Source organism: Xiphophorus maculatus, chromosome 19 (assembly GCF_002775205.1).
Source record: "Xiphophorus maculatus strain JP 163 A chromosome 19, X_maculatus-5.0-male, whole genome shotgun sequence".
NCBI lineage: Eukaryota > Metazoa > Chordata > Actinopteri > Cyprinodontiformes > Poeciliidae > Xiphophorus > Xiphophorus maculatus.
In genome coordinates this window covers 17963036-17978924 of record NC_036461.1, presented here as the reverse complement: position 1 = coordinate 17978924, position 15889 = coordinate 17963036, and the positions used below count along the sequence as shown (strand labels likewise).

The window sequence follows — 15889 nt, the reverse complement described above, 5'->3', positions numbered from 1 at the left end:
AAATTCTCTGAAAATCCTGTAAAACAATCGAATCAGAAATCCTTAAAATCTAGCTTAAAACCCACCTTTTATAGCTGTTATGTTGCTGCAGGATTTATTGTACAGCTGATGGCGACATTGTCCCCTAAATGTGTTGTTATAAACTGAAATACACAAAAACAGCAATTGTTTGACATTAAATATATCCATACATTGAGCAAAATAAGGTTTTTGTGTTGTAACCTGCATTCATGTTACAATTATCCTCATTATGTTTCTTTCTGGTATGTTAAGGTTGTCCAAGTGACTGTGATCTACTTGGGTTTGTGATTCAGAAAATGTCCTTTTGTCTTTATTATTTATGTTTTGAGTTTGTACTATTTAGGATCGATATGCAGAGTCATTTTATATCTTCTTTTAAACTATTCTTATAATTAATGTTGACATTGAATGTATAGGAAAACTGTATACACATCGTCTGTAGGATATGATAAATTTTGTTTATTAGACAGCTGATCAAATTTACTTCATTGATCAATAATCACTAAATTAAATAGATTCTCATCTTTTTCTCAAAAATATGTTTATTGTCTTTTATATTTCAAAAGAGACACACAGACAAGTTTCTCACAAATGCACAAAACACCAAGCAAAGCCAAAAGAAAACACATGAACAAGTTAAACCTTCAAGGTGACAAACATAAGCTGATAGCAGTGAGACAGAATACTTTAAGTTTGTTATCTCAGGGATGTATGTTGAGATTTAGTCCAAGAGATTTAATCACAGTCCACAAGGTATGAGGTGACGGCATCGTCCTCCCTGGATCTGGGCATCCAGGCATCAGTGGTTCAGTTTCGTACATTTTTTCGATCAAGTGAGAACATTTGGAATTAAGTTTCTCCAAGGCAAGAGAGCTTGATAATGTAGACATCCAGGTTTTTAACTGGGGTCTGGTTACAGATTTCCAGGACCTGGCTATACTATATTTGACCTGCACCAAACAGTAAATTATGGACTTTTGATCAAACTTGCTTATTTGAGTTTGAGTGGGAAAAATTCTTGAGATACATAACCCAGGACAGGGATTAAGTTTAGTACCAACGATAAGTGAAATTTTATCCAAAACCTCCTTCCAAAAATTCTGAATCTCAGGACATTCCCAAAGCAGTGAATCAAATTTATCCTCAAGCCTTTATCTCCACATTTAGCACATGTATCCAGAATGTTTTAGTTAAATTTATTTAGTAATGTTGGAGTAACATATGTTCTGATTCTCATCACTTTACTTCAAAAAGCAAAAGGTTAAACCAGATTACAGCATTTGTGCTTATATTCTAATACGATAGACTTTTAATAGATCAGCCATTCTAGTGTAGAAATGATATTTAATTAAAAGAAACCAGTCTAAAGTGACCTTATATTCTAATAAAATGATTAAAAAAAACCTGAACTGTTAATAAAAATAATGAGAAAGTCATTTATTTCTTATTCATAACTTTTCCACTTTAGAACTTGCTCAAAATAAAAAGATAAATTTAAGCAGAAGAAGTAAAAAAATAATTGACTTTAATATTTGCTGATTGGTTTCTTGGACCTTAGAGGTGAAAGCATGAAAACCCAAAACAATAACTCACATTTTTATTTGTGCAGACGTCATGAGAAGGATGTTTGAAACCATCAGAGTTTTGCAGCTGCTCTGAAGATAAATAGAGAAAGTGATATATTTACAATCACTGAGACAAATCAGTCTCAATGATAACCAGGACCAAGAGATAAAACAGAGGGAGCAAGTCTGGCCACTGGATGGTTGGAGGTAGAAAATGTGTTGATCTGTATCAGTGAAAAAAGGAGGTTTTCTTTAAATCTAAAAATATTTCCAGATTTATTCACTGTGCTGTTAAAAATTATTTGACAAAATCAAGATGTTTCCTTTTTCCATTTTGTATTTATGTCTTTATATCGTTTTATTACATTTGATTTTTTTAGATTTGTTAGAGTTTCCAGTCATCTCTGTGTTCAGTGGTCTGTATCAGAGTCTGTTCAGTTTCTGCTCTAACAGCTCAGAGTGTCTGCAGTCTGACTGAGGGAGGTTTTTGTACAGCTACTAATCACTGTGTGAACACTGAGGCACCATTTACTTCATGGTAACTCTGACAGTAATAAACTGCAGCATCTTCAGCCTGAACTCCACTGATGGTCAAAGTGAAGGCAGAGCCGCTTCCACTGCCACTAAACCGAGCTGGAGTTCCTGACTCAAGACTATCCACGAAATATATCAGGAGCTTTGGAGGATGTCCTGGTTTCTGCTGATACCAGGACAAAAAATCGTCATTGAAAACATCCTGATTTGTTGTACACCTAATAGTGACAGTGGATCCTGGTGTAAATGTCTCCACTGCAGGTTGAGTCACAGTGATCTGAGCGCTGCATCCTGCAGACAAAAACAAATCCTTCTTTTGTCAGCAGAAAGAAAGGAGAGAAAAGGCAGCACATCATGTTAGAAATGTTGCTGAGTGAATGAACCTGTAAAACAGCAGCAGGTCAGCGTCCAGATGAGGATGGTGATGAGGGTCATGGTGCTTGTTGCTTCTGCTGGCTTGACTGACAGATCTGAGTCCTGCAGTGTTGAACTCACAGGACTATAAACCTTCTCAGTTCACTGGAGGATCAGCTGACCATGCAAAGCCTCCACTCTATGGAAATCATTTCTCTGCTCTCTGCACCAGACAAACAGAGACACTGAACCAACACTAATAGATACTGGATTTAAAACTCTGATCATCTTATTGGAATAGAAGAAAATCAAACAGAAACAACATGAAGGATTTTCAGTTCTTGGATTAAAATTAAATCTGTCTTGGACATCCTAGGATCATTTTACTCTGTTTCTAAAACTCACAGGTAAATATATTATATATCAATGTAAGCTGATATTTTTAAAATCTTTTTATTAATTAAGTTACATTGAAAAATAGTTTTAGCATTTAAACATAATAGAAGCTGAATTGTTAAACAATGTTGCACAAGATGGAAAGTAACTCTTGATTCTCATTAGTGATAAACCAAAAATATTCTCTAAATTATGAAGCAATTTAAAGCTGAATTAATGTTGAATGATTTGCTGATTAAATAAATTATAAAGTGGGATTTTTATGACTTTAATAAACATAATTTCAGCAGCTAGATGTCTACTGACAGTGCAGGAGGTTTTTGTACGGCCTCTCAATGAGTTTGTATCACTGTGGTACACTTTTGGTGGAGGAACCAAACTCATCATTAACTGTAAGTATCACCATTAAATTTTATATAATTTATATAATAATAAGTTTTAATTATTCTTTAATATGATCAAACATTTTTATTTTTGTGACCATTTTATGTATATTTTCTTATTTTTTGTGACTTTGTCATAAGATGCAAGATGTTACCGTTATGTCAAACAGTTCATATTTAATAAATTTTCATGGATTTTATTCTGTAATTATTTAAACAAAACATTACATCAGTTCTGTATTTTTAAATTAAATAGTCATATATTCTTTTTAGAGTTTAGCAAAGGTTCTTTGCTAAACCACCAAAATGTCCTTAAATTAAAAAATTTTAATGCATTAAAATCTGTTGGCAGTGCTTGTGATAAAAATTAAATAAATAAAGTTAAATTATAAACTTTATTTTCAGCAGTTTAAGTTTCCAGTCGGTTAACTTGATGCAGTAAAGAGGAAGTGAAACAGACAGATGGAAAATCTTTAACTGTGTTCAGCCATTTTGTTTTCATGAACCAAATCTTTACAGAGCCAATATATTTACAGTAAAATGTTGTTTTATTCACATTTATATCTCATGTCATGTTGCTCTTTTTATTCCAAGTCCTGACGAGTCGAGGTCAGAACATTTCAGCTCTGATGTGTTTTTATCTGGAAGCTCCAGAAGATTGTAACGTTAAATAAAAACCTGAGAATGAAATAAACATGGATTAATTAATCCCAGCCTCTAAATCATCCATCTCCTCAGTGTTATTATAATCCACTATGATATCTGTGTGTCCTGACCAGCAGACGTTGATCTGCTCCTTGTGTGTCTCTGCTCTCCCCTCCAGCCGGCCCCACGGTCAGACCCTCAGTCTCTCTGCTGCCCCCCTCCTCTGAGCAGCTCTCTGGGGGCTCGGCCACGCTGCTCTGCCTGCTGAGCGGCTACTCTCCTCAGGGAGCCCAGGTGAGCTGGGAGGTGGACGGCACGGCGGTGACAGAGGGGGTCCTGAGCAGCTCAGAGGAGGAGAAGAGCGGACGCTACGGCAGCAGCAGCACCTTAAGCCTGAGCCAGGAGAAGTGGATGAAAGGAGAGCTGTACTCCTGCAGGGTGCAGCATCAGGGCCAGAACCAAGTCCAGAGCATCCGAAGGAGCCAGTGTGAGGGCCAGAGAGGCTGACTGAGGCCCAGAGCAGGAGCTCTTAGTGGGAGAGCAGCAGGAAAAACACCTGCTGCTCTCATCAATAGGAGCCTGAATGAAGACAAACTAAAGCTTGTGTGACGCTGAACTAAACTGCTGAGAAACGTTCAACAACTTAGACTAATGTGTGAAGCTCAGCAGCTGGATGTGAGTGGGATTCATTTGCTGTGTGTTTCAATAAAGCTTGCTCTGATACATTATAATGGAGAGTGTTTCATTACTGTCATGACAAGAAGAAGAAAGTTGATTTTAATCCAGAGTGACACTTTAAATAATGGCCATTAAGATAATTCAACAACAAGTGATAAAATCAAAGGAGATAGTTTTACTTTTCAACACTCTACAATATTTGATGTCTGAATTTATTGTAAAACTTATAGATCAGAAATGTCATCAGAAAAAAATCATAATTCTCTGTGTCTGTGATAATCATGTCAGCTCATTTTTGTTCAAGTGAGAACAGACAAAAATTTCTCACATTAAAAAATCTTCAGTTTATTGAATATTAAAAATTTCATCAACATCTATTATTTTAATAAAAATACTTTCAATAAATGGCGTTCCACTTTAGTTTTAGTGTCAGATGTTTCTCACTGAGTAAACTGTGTTGCATTAAATGAATAAAGACACACAGTGATCCTCCTTGGATTAGTTCAGGAAAATTACATCAGACATGTCCATCATAGTAATTTTGAAAAACAATTTATCCTGACACTTTAATTAATCAAACCAATAGGCAATCAGATTGATTACTGATGTTTAATAAATATTTTGTTCACCTCAAACTCCATGCTGCAGTAAATAGAGTTTTTACAGCAACCTGATATATTTTCTGTGTTTAATGAACATATAACATTTTCTGAGACTTTAGTCTCATGAGTTGTAAAATAATTTCTGATGAACATAAGTGATGTTATTGAGACATATTTTATACTCTGAGTTTATTTAAAACTCATATAAATGTTGATCTCTATTTTCAATAAATAAATACGTTGTTAGTTTCTTTCATTAACATTACAGCATGAACTTCACTAGACTGTAGATCCTTGTTCCAGTCGGCAGCAGAAACTCACAGCTGCTGCACAGTGAACAGTCTGTGGTCTGACTGAGAGGTTTTTGTACGACTCTAAATCACTGTGTGAACACATAGTCACTATTTACTAAATGCACTCCCATACAGTAATAATCTCCAGCATCTTCAGCCTGAACTCCACTGATTGTCAGAGTGAACTGAGGCTCTGATCCACTGCTGCTGAAATGACTGGGAGTATCAGATTGACGGCTGCTGATTTGATAAAATAACGGTTTGGGAGGCTGTCCAGGTTTCTGCAGGTACCAACTCAGATCATTATCAACTCCTTTACTGGCTGAGCAGCTCAGAGAGACCGTCTCCCCCAACGCCGCTGACTTCACTGCTGGAGACTGAGTCACAGAGGGATTACCATCTGATCCTGCAGGATGGAAAAAGTAGAAAACATTTGACCGTCTTTCATCTGAGAACAAATGAAAACAGAAGCTCGTCGTTCCTCACCTTGCAGCTGCAGCAGCAGCGTGATCAACAGAGGACTCAGTAACATCATAGCTGAGAAAAGTTTGACCGTCAGACTGCAGAGGAGCTTCTCTGAGTTTCACTTTAAACTGATCCAGGAGCAGCGAAGCACAGCAATCATTCAAAGCAGCAAACAGTCAAACAGACACCTGGTGTGTGAGGAGATGAAAGGTGAGTCAGATGCAAAATACAAGGATTAAATATTTATTTATGTATTATCTCAGCACATTTGCCTTATAGAGAATAAAAGTGAAGTTTAACAATTTGTTTTGCCTCATTGCATAAACAAAATAAATTCTGTCCATTCTCAACTAAAGGAAAAGTTTTGGATTCCTGTGTCTTTGAAAAGGTTTGCAGCTTTATTCAAGTTTGATGATTTAATTGAAGGTGTGACATATTTTGCTTTTGAGGAAAAGACTCTGGATAAATGTGGTTCAGTTCACTAAGAAATGAAAAAAAAAATGCAACAACCTTGTTTATTAAAAGATTAAAAGATGTACCCAACATGTCAGAAGATGTTTTTGGTAATTAGGAAACATTCAATGGTCCACTAAAGGCCCCTGAACCTCCCTTTGGACACCCTGCCTTACGTTGTCAGTGGTTGTTTGTGTTTCGTGAAACATTTGAATCAAAACTGACGTTGTTTCTTTTACCAGATCACATTTAAAAGGAAATAATCATTTTCCTAGTGAAACTTCAGAGGAAACCAATAAACTGTTCAGATAAATTCAACCTCATTTAGTTTTTAAACTTGATGCTGCAAACATTAAGGGAATATTTATAGAAGTTTAATTTGATTGATCTTCCAAATTAAAATTATGCTGGTAATAAAAAGCTAAAAAAGAACTATGTTGTGTTTTCTGAAACAAATGGACACAGAAACATATACGTTCATAATGGACTGTTTTTGATTGTAAGAAACCATTCATATAAAAGAGATAATATTAATTGTAGTTAATTATAAAAATTTACTGCTGAGCTTCAGGCCTTGGTGAGGTTTCATCTCTGTGTTCAGAGGTCTGTATCAGAGTCTGTTCAGTTTCTGCTCTAACAGCTCAGAGTGTCTGCAGTCTGACTGAGGGAGGTTTTTGTACGGCTACTAATCACTGTGTGAACACTGAGGCACTATTTACTACATGGAAACTTTGACAGTAATAAACTGCAGCATCTTCAGCCTGAACTCCACTGATGGTCAAAGTGAAGGCAGAGCCGCTTCCACTGCCACTAAACCGAGCTGGAGTTCCTGACTCAAGACTATCCACCTCATATATCAGGAGCTTTGGAGGCTGTCCTGGTTTCTGCTGATACCAGGACATATACTCGCCAAAAAAGTCACTGGAAACATCCTGGTTTGTTGTACAGCTGATAGTGACAGTGGATCCTGGTGTAAATGTCTCCACTGCAGGTTGAGTCACAGTGATCTGAGCGCTGCATCCTGCAGACAAAAACAAATCCTTCATTTGTCAGCAGAAAGAAAGGAGAGAAAAGGCAGCACATCATGTTAGAAATGTTGCTGAGTGAATGAACCTGTAAAACAGCAGCAGGTCAGCGTCCAGATGAGGATGGTGATGAGGGTCATGGTGCTTGTTGCTTCTGCTGGCTTGACTGACAGATCTGAGTCCTGCAGTGTTGAACTCACAGGACTATAAACCTTCTCAGTTCACTGGAGGATCAGCTGACCATGCAAAGCCTCCACTCTATGGAAATCATTTCTCTGCTCTCAGCACCAGACAAACAGAGACACTGAACCAACACTAATAGATACTGGATTTAAAACTCTGATCATCTTATTGGAATAGAAGAAAATCAAACAGAAACAACATGAAGGATTTTCAGTTCTTGGATTAAATTAAATCTGTCTTGGACATCCTAGGATTATTTTACTCTGTTTCTAAAACTCACAGGTAAATATATTATATATCAATGTAAGCTGATATTTTAAAAATCTTTTTAATAATTTAGTTACATTGAAAAATAGTTTTAGCATTTAAACATAATAGAAGCTGAATTGTTAAACAATGTTGCACAAGATGGAAAGTAACTCTTGATTCTCATTAGTGATAAACCAAAAATATTCTCTAAATTATGAAGCAATTTAAAGCTGAATTAATGTTGGATGATTTGCAGAGTAAATAAATTATAAAGTGGGATTTTTATGACTTTAATAAACATAATTTCAGCAGCTAGATGTCTACTGACAGTGCAGGAGGTTTTTGTACGGCCTCTCAATGAGTTTGTATCACTGTGGTGGACTTTTGGTGGAGGAACCAAACTCGTCGTTGACTGTAAGTACCAGAAAGTTTTTCTTTGTAACAAAATTAAAAGTATAATTTTTTTTTTACTTTACTAATTAAATTTCCAGCAAAGTTTGTTCATTTTATTTGATTTAAAAATGTAAAAGTTTATGACTGAGCTTCACAGAAGTTTGTGTCGCTCCACAAATGTGAAAAGTCTAAACCAACAACCAGTAAAACTGATCTAGAGAAACAATAAAATGTTCAGTTCAAAGTCATTTTATCATGTTTTAGATAATTTAAGTTTGAATTTTTCTAACATTAAAACTAAAATTTTCCTTCTTTTCACAGTTTTTTGTCTTTTCTGGGTCATTTGTTCCTGTTAATTAAACATGTTTGTGATTATTTCTTCATTTTAAACTTTCAACCTGAATTCCTGTCAAACTGAACTAATATTTAGTGAGTGAACTCAGAGCAGCTTTGTGTTCACGGTTCATTTGTTTTCCATGTAGTTTAAAGGAAGTGAAAGAAACAGATGTCGACGTTTGAACTGTTTCCACTTGAATGTTTGGTCTCTCAGTTCAACCATCAGAAAATCATGTCAGCGATTCGTTATTCAGAGTCTCCTGTGATGAAGATGTGCTGAGTAATGATGAAGAGTGAAGGTGTCTTCAGCAGCCTGGGTTCTCACTGCTGCGTCTTTTCTCCCCCTCTCTCCTCCAGTGGGTGTGTTGCGGCCCACCCTGACCGTCCTCCCCCCCTCCAAAGAGCAGCAGCAGCAGCAGAGCAGCGTCACACTGGTGTGTCTGGCCAGCGGGGGCTTCCCCTCCACCTGGACGCTGGGCTGGAAGGTGGGGGGCAGCAGCAGGTCCTCAGGGGTGTCTAGCAGCCTGGAGGTGCTGGGGGGGGACGGCCGCTACAGCTGGAGCAGCACCCTGAGCCTCCCTGCAGACCAGTGGAGGAAGGCGGGCTCAGTGAGCTGTGAGGCCAATCAGAGTGGACAGAGTCCTGTCACTCAAACCCTGGAGCCTGACCGCTGCTCAGAGTAGAGCTGCAGCTTCATGGCTGGAAACCATCATGTTGTCGTGTTTCATTCACAAACATTACTTTTCACCTTTCATTCGTCTTCCTTATGTTCTCTCATGTAACTTGGAATAAATGGATTGTTTCAATAAAAGTGCAGATTTATGTCAATCACTGTCTTTGTATTTATTGTTGTGTTTCAACGTTCATGTTCTTGATCAAACATCGTCTCATTTTTATTTCTTTAAAGTTTATAAAACGTTTTAGAAACCTGCACATGTAAAATCCTTTAGGTAAAAACTAAAGACTCTTTAGAGTTTTTGAGGCAAAGCATCAGAAAACTTATTGATAATCCATATTTATAAAACTAATTTCAACATCTGTTTATAAAATAATCATTTAGTGTATTTGAACCTTTGATATTTGATGGTTTTACTTGCTAACGTCTGTGATGTGTTCACTGAACCAGTTCTCATCATTTCTCTGCACCTGCAGCTTTCAGTCAGACTGAAGGAGGTTTTTGTACGACTATAAATCACTGTGTTAACACGCCGCTACCATGGTAACCCATACAGTAATAATCTCCAGCATCTTCAGCCTGAACTCCACTGATGGTTAAAGTGTAATCAGTACCAGATCTGCTGCCTCTGAATCTAGATGCAGTTCCTGAGAACAAACTTGAAGCTCCGTATATAAGAAGTTTAGGAGGCTGTCCAGGTTTCTGCAGGTACCAACTGAGATCATAACCAATATTAGAACTTCCTGTGGCGCTGATGGTCACAGTCGCTCCAACACTGACTGACTTTGATCGTTCAGACTGAGTCAGAAAATTATTGGCAGATGATGCTGAAAAGAGAAATGAGCAATGTTAAAGGAAAACAATAATAAGTATGAGTTCAAACAAAACTTGATAGATAAATGTAAAAGTCATTCTGACCCTGAGTGAGAAAACCCAACACAACCATCAGAGCGACTGGAGACGTCATCCTGATGCAGCTTTCAGTGTCGGAGCACAAACACACTTTGGACTTTGTGCAGCAGAAGAACTTAAAGCTTGAGGAGCAGCGATGCATTGAGATCATGCAAATCCACACCTGCTGTGATGAAACAGAAAACACACAGATGATTCAGCCACCACTTCATCTAGTGAGAATATTCACTTTTTATTTTAACTTCACATCAAATAAGGTATTTATTGATTACTGCAGCAGCGTCTTAATTAAAACCAGGGAGATGCAGCACATCGTCCCATTTCTAAAGTCCTCTCATCGGCCATCATAGCTTAGATAACAGATCTAAAACACTGTTGGTTCATAAATCTCTGAACAGTCTAGCACCTCAACCCATTAAAGATCTGGTGTCGTATCAACTTTCTGGTCCATTCGGGTCTTCAGGTTCTGATCTGCTCTGCCTCCCCAGAACCAAACAAAAGCGGCTTTCAGCCTCGTGAACCACAAACCCAGAAAATTCTCTGAAAATCCTGTAAAACAATCGAATCAGAAATCCTTAAAATCTAGCTTAAAACCCACCTTTTATAGCTGTTATGTTGCTGCAGGATTTATTGTACAGCTGATGGCGACATTGTCCCCTAAATGTGTTGTTATAAACTGAAATACACAAAAACAGCAATTGTTTGACATAAAATAGATCCATAAATTGAGCAAAATAAGGTTTTTGTGTTGTAACCTGCATTCATGTTACAATTATCCTCATTATGTTTCTTTCTGGTATGTTAAGGTTGTCCAAGTGACTGTGATCTACTTGGGTTTGTGATTCAGAAAATGTCCTTTTGTCTTTATTATTTATGTTTTGAGTTTGTACTATTTAGGATCGATATGCAGAGTCATTTTATATCAGCTTTTAAACTATTCTTATAATTAATGTTGACATTGAATGTATAGGAAAACTGTATACACATCGTCTGTAGGATATGATAAATTTTGTTTATTAGACAGCTGATCAAATTTACTTCATTGATCAATAATCACTAAATTAAATAGATTCTCATCTTTTTCTCAAAAATATGTTTATTGTCTTTTATATTTCAAAAGAGACACACAGACAAGTTTCTCACAAATGCACAAAACACCAAGCAAAGCCAAAAGAAAACACATGAACAAGTTAAACCTTCAAGGTGACAAACATAAGCTGATAGCAGTGAGACAGAATACTTTAAGTTTGTTATCTCAGGGATGTATGTTGAGATTTAGTCCAAGAGATTTAATCACAGTCCACAAGGTATGAGGTGACGGCATCGTCCTCCCTGGATCTGGGCATCCAGGCATCAGTGGTTCAGTTTCGTACATTTTTTCGATCAAGTGAGAACATTTGGAATTAAGTTTCTCCAAGGCAAGAGAGCTTGATAATGTAGACATCCAGGTTTTTAACTGGGGTCTGGTTACAGATTTCCAGGACCTGGCTATACTATATTTGACCTGCACCAAACAGTAAATTATGGACTTTTGATCAAACTTGCTTATTTGAGTTTGAGTGGGAAAAATTCTTGAGATACATAACCCAGGACAGGGATTAAGTTTAGTACCAACGATAAGTGAAATTTTATCCAAAACCTCCTTCCAAAAATTCTGAATCTCAGGACATTCCCAAAGCAGTGAATCAAATTTATCCTCAAGCCTTTATCTCCACATTTAGCACATGTATCCAGAATGTTTTAGTTAAATTTATTTAGTAATGTTGGAGTAACATATGTTCTGATTCTCATCACTTTACTTCAAAAAGCAAAAGGTTAAACCAGATTACAGCATTTGTGCTTATATTCTAATACGATAGACTTTTAATAGATCAGCCATTCTAGTGTAGAAATGATATTTAATTAAAAGAAACCTGTCTAAAGTGACCTTATATTCTAATAAAATGATTAAAAAAAACCTGAACTGTTAATAAAAATAATGAGAAAGTCATTTATTTCTTATTCATAACTTTTCCACTTTAGAACTTGCTCAAAATAAAAAGATAAATTTAAGCAGAAGAAGTAAAAAAATAATTGACTTTAATATTTGCTGATTGGTTTCTTGGACCTTAGAGGTGAAAGCATGAAAACCCAAAACAATAACTCACATTTTTATTTGTGCAGACGTCATGAGAAGGATGTTTGAAACCATCAGAGTTTTGCAGCTGCTCTGAAGATAAATAGAGAAAGTGATATATTTACAATCACTGGGACAAATCAGTCTCAATGATAACCAGGACCAAGAGATAAAACAGAGGGAGCAAGTCTGGCCACTGGATGGTTGGAGGTAGAAAATGTGTTGATCTGTATCAGTGAAAAAAGGAGGTTTTCTTTAAATCTAAAAATATTTCCAGATTTATTCACTGTGCTGTTAAAAATTATTTGACAAAATCAAGATGTTTCCTTTTTCCATTGTGTATTTATGTCTTTATATCGTTTTATTACATTTGATTTTTTTTAGATTTGTTAGAGTTTCCAGTCATCTCTGTGTTCAGTGGTCTGTATCAGAGTCTGTTCAGTTTCTGCTCTAACAGCTCAGAGTGTCTGCAGTCTGACTGAGGGAGGTTTTTGTACAGCTACTAATCACTGTGTGAACACTGAGGCACCATTTACTTCATGGTAACTCTGACAGTAATAAACTGCAGCATCTTCAGCCTGAACTCCACTGATGGTCAAAGTGAAGGCAGAGCCGCTTCCACTGCCACTAAACCGAGCTGGAGTTCCTGACTCAAGACTATCCACGAAATATATCAGGAGCTTTGGAGGATGTCCTGGTTTCTGCTGATACCAGGACAAAAAATCGTCATTGAAAACATCCTGATCTGTTGTACACCTAATAGTGACAGTGGATCCTGGTGTAAATGTCTCCACTGCAGGTTGAGTCACAGTGATCTGAGCTCTGCATCCTGCAGACAAAAACAAATCCTTCATTTGTCAGCAGAAAGAAAGGAGAGAAAAGGCAGCACATCATGTTAGAAATGTTGCTGAGTGAATGAACCTGTAAAACAGCAGCAGGTCAGCGTCCAGATGAGAATGGTGATGAGGGTCATGGTGCTTGTTGCTTCTGCTGGCTTGACTGACAGATCTGAGTCCTGCAGTGTTGAACTCACAGGACTATAAACCTTCTCAGTTCACTGGAGGATCAGCTGACCATGCAAAGCCTCCACTCTATGGAAATCATTTCTCTGCTCTCTGCACCAGACAAACAGAGACACTGAACCAACACTAATAGATACTGGATTTAAAACTCTGATCATCTTATTGGAATAGAAGAAAATCAAACAGAAACAACATGAAGGATTTTCAGTTCTTGGATTAAAATTAAATCTGTCTTGGACATCCTAGGATCATTTTACTCTGTTTCTAAAACTCACAGGTAAATATATTATATATCAATGTAAGCTGATATTTTTAAAATCTTTTTATTAATTAAGTTACATTGAAAAATAGTTTTAGCATTTAAACATAATAGAAGCTGAATTGTTAAACAATGTTGCACAAGATGGAAAGTAACTCTTGATTCTCATTAGTGATAAACCAAAAATATTCTCTAAATTATGAAGCAATTTAAAGCTGAATTAATGTTGAATGATTTGCTGATTAAATAAATTATAAAGTGGGATTTTTATGACTTTAATAAACATAATTTCAGCAGCTAGATGTCTACTGACAGTGCAGGAGGTTTTTGTACGGCCTCTCAATGAGTTTGTATCACTGTGGTTCACTTTTGGTGGAGGAACCAAACTCATCATTAACTGTAAGTATCACCATTAAATTTTATATAATTTATATAATAATAAGTTTTAATTATTCTTTAATATGATCAAACATTTTTATTTTTGTGACCATTTTATGTATATTTTCTTATTTTTTGTGACTTTGTCATAAGATGCAAGATGTTACCGTTATGTCAAACAGTTCATATTTAATAAATTTTCATGGATTTTATTCTGTAATTATTTAAACAAAACATTACATCAGTTCTGTATTTTTAAATTAAATAGTCATATATTCTTTTTAGAGTTTAGCAAAGGTTCTTTGCTAAACCACCAAAATGTCCTTAAATTAAAAAATTTTAATGCATTAAAATCTGTTGGCAGTGCTTGTGATAAAAATTAAATAAATAAAGTTAAATTATAAACTTTATTTTCAGCAGTTTAAGTTTCCAGTCGGTTAACTTGATGCAGTAAAGAGGAAGTGAAACAGACAGATGGAAAATCTTTAACTGTGTTCAGCCATTTTGTTTTCATGAACCAAATCTTTACAGAGCCAATATATTTACAGTAAAATGTTGTTTTATTCACATTTATATCTCATGTCATGTTGCTCTTTTTATTCCAAGTCCTGACGAGTCGAGGTCAGAACATTTCAGCTCTGATGTGTTTTTATCTGGAAGCTCCAGAAGATTGTAACGTTAAATAAAAACCTGAGAATGAAATAAACATGGATTAATTAATCCCAGCCTCTAAATCATCCGTCTCCTCAGTGTTATTATAATCCACTATGATATCTGTGTGTCCTGACCAGCAGACGTTGATCTGCTCCTTGTGTGTCTCTGCTCTCCCCTCCAGCCGGCCCCACGGTCAGACCCTCAGTCTCTCTGCTGCCCCCCTCCTCTGAGCAGCTCTCTGGGGGCTCGGCCACGCTGCTCTGCCTGCTGAGCGGCTACTCTCCTCAGGGAGCCCAGGTGAGCTGGGAGGTGGACGGCACGGCGGTGACAGAGGGGGTCCTGAGCAGCTCAGAGGAGGAGAAGAGCGGACGCTACGGCAGCAGCAGCACCTTAAGCCTGAGCCAGGAGAAGTGGACGAAAGGAGAGCTGTACTCCTGCAGGGTGCAGCATCAGGGCCAGAGCCAGGTCCAGAGCATCCGAAGGAGCCAGTGTGAGGGCCAGAGAGGCTGACTGAGGCCCAGAGCAGGAGCTCTTAGTGGGAGAGCAGCAGGAAAAACACCTGCTGCTCTCATCAATAGGAGCCTGGATGAAGACAAACTAAAGCTTGTGTGACGCTGAACTAAACTGCTGAGAAACGTTCAACAACTTAGACTAATGTGTGAAGCTCAGCAGCTGGATGTGAGTGGGATTCATTTGCTGTGTGTTTCAATAAAGCTTGCTCTGATACATTATAATGGAGAGTGTTTCATTACTGTCATGACAAGAAGAAGAAAGTTGATTTTAATCCAGAGTGACACTTTAAATAATGGCCATTAAGATAATTCAACAACAAGTGATAAAATCAAAGGAGATAGTTTTACTTTTCAACACTCTACAATATTTGATGTCTGAATTTATTGTAAAACTTATAGATCAGAAATTTCATCAGAAAAAAATCATAATTCTCTGTGTCTGTGATAATCATGTCAGCTCATTTTTGTTCAAGTGAGAACAGACAAAAATTTCTCACATTAAAAAATCTTCAGTTTATTGAATATTAAAAATTTCATCAACATCTATTATTTTAATAAAAATACTTTCAATAAATGGCGTTCCACTTTAGTTTTAGTGTCAGATGTTTCTCACTGAGTAAACTGTGTTGCATTAAATGAATAAAGACACACAGTGATCCTCCTTGGATTAGTTCAGGAAAATTACATCAGACATGTCCATCATAGTAATTTTGAAAAACAATTTATCCTGACACTTTAATTAATCAAACCAATAGGCAATCAGATTGATTACTGATGTTTAATAA

The 15889-nt window shown here is 36.8% G+C and overlaps 1 long non-coding RNA gene and 3 gene segments (V, D, J or C); 3 read left to right on the top strand and 1 right to left on the bottom strand.

Annotated features, from left to right (window-relative positions):
- The first annotated feature begins 2555 nt into the window (after positions 1-2555).
- On the top strand, positions 2556-4629 carry LOC102220500. The segment is given in 2 exon segments: positions 2888-3262; positions 4077-4629. Coding segments are annotated over 2 exon segments (459 nt in total).
- A 1300-nt stretch (positions 4630-5929) lies between these two features.
- LOC111612224 lies at positions 5930-9403 on the top strand. The segment is given in 2 exon segments: positions 5930-6146; positions 8933-9403. Coding segments are annotated over 2 exon segments (543 nt in total).
- On the bottom strand, positions 6438-7592 carry LOC111612167. The gene is made up of 2 exons (XR_002754449.1): positions 7503-7592; positions 6438-7410 (listed from the first exon to the last, which is right to left on the bottom strand). It is a non-coding gene; the product is annotated as an uncharacterized LOC111612167 (long non-coding RNA).
- Positions 9404-13247: 3844 nt separating the features above from the next.
- Positions 13248-15326, top strand: LOC111612166. The segment is given in 2 exon segments: positions 13585-13959; positions 14774-15326. Coding segments are annotated over 2 exon segments (459 nt in total).
- Positions 15327-15889: the final 563 nt, after the last annotated feature.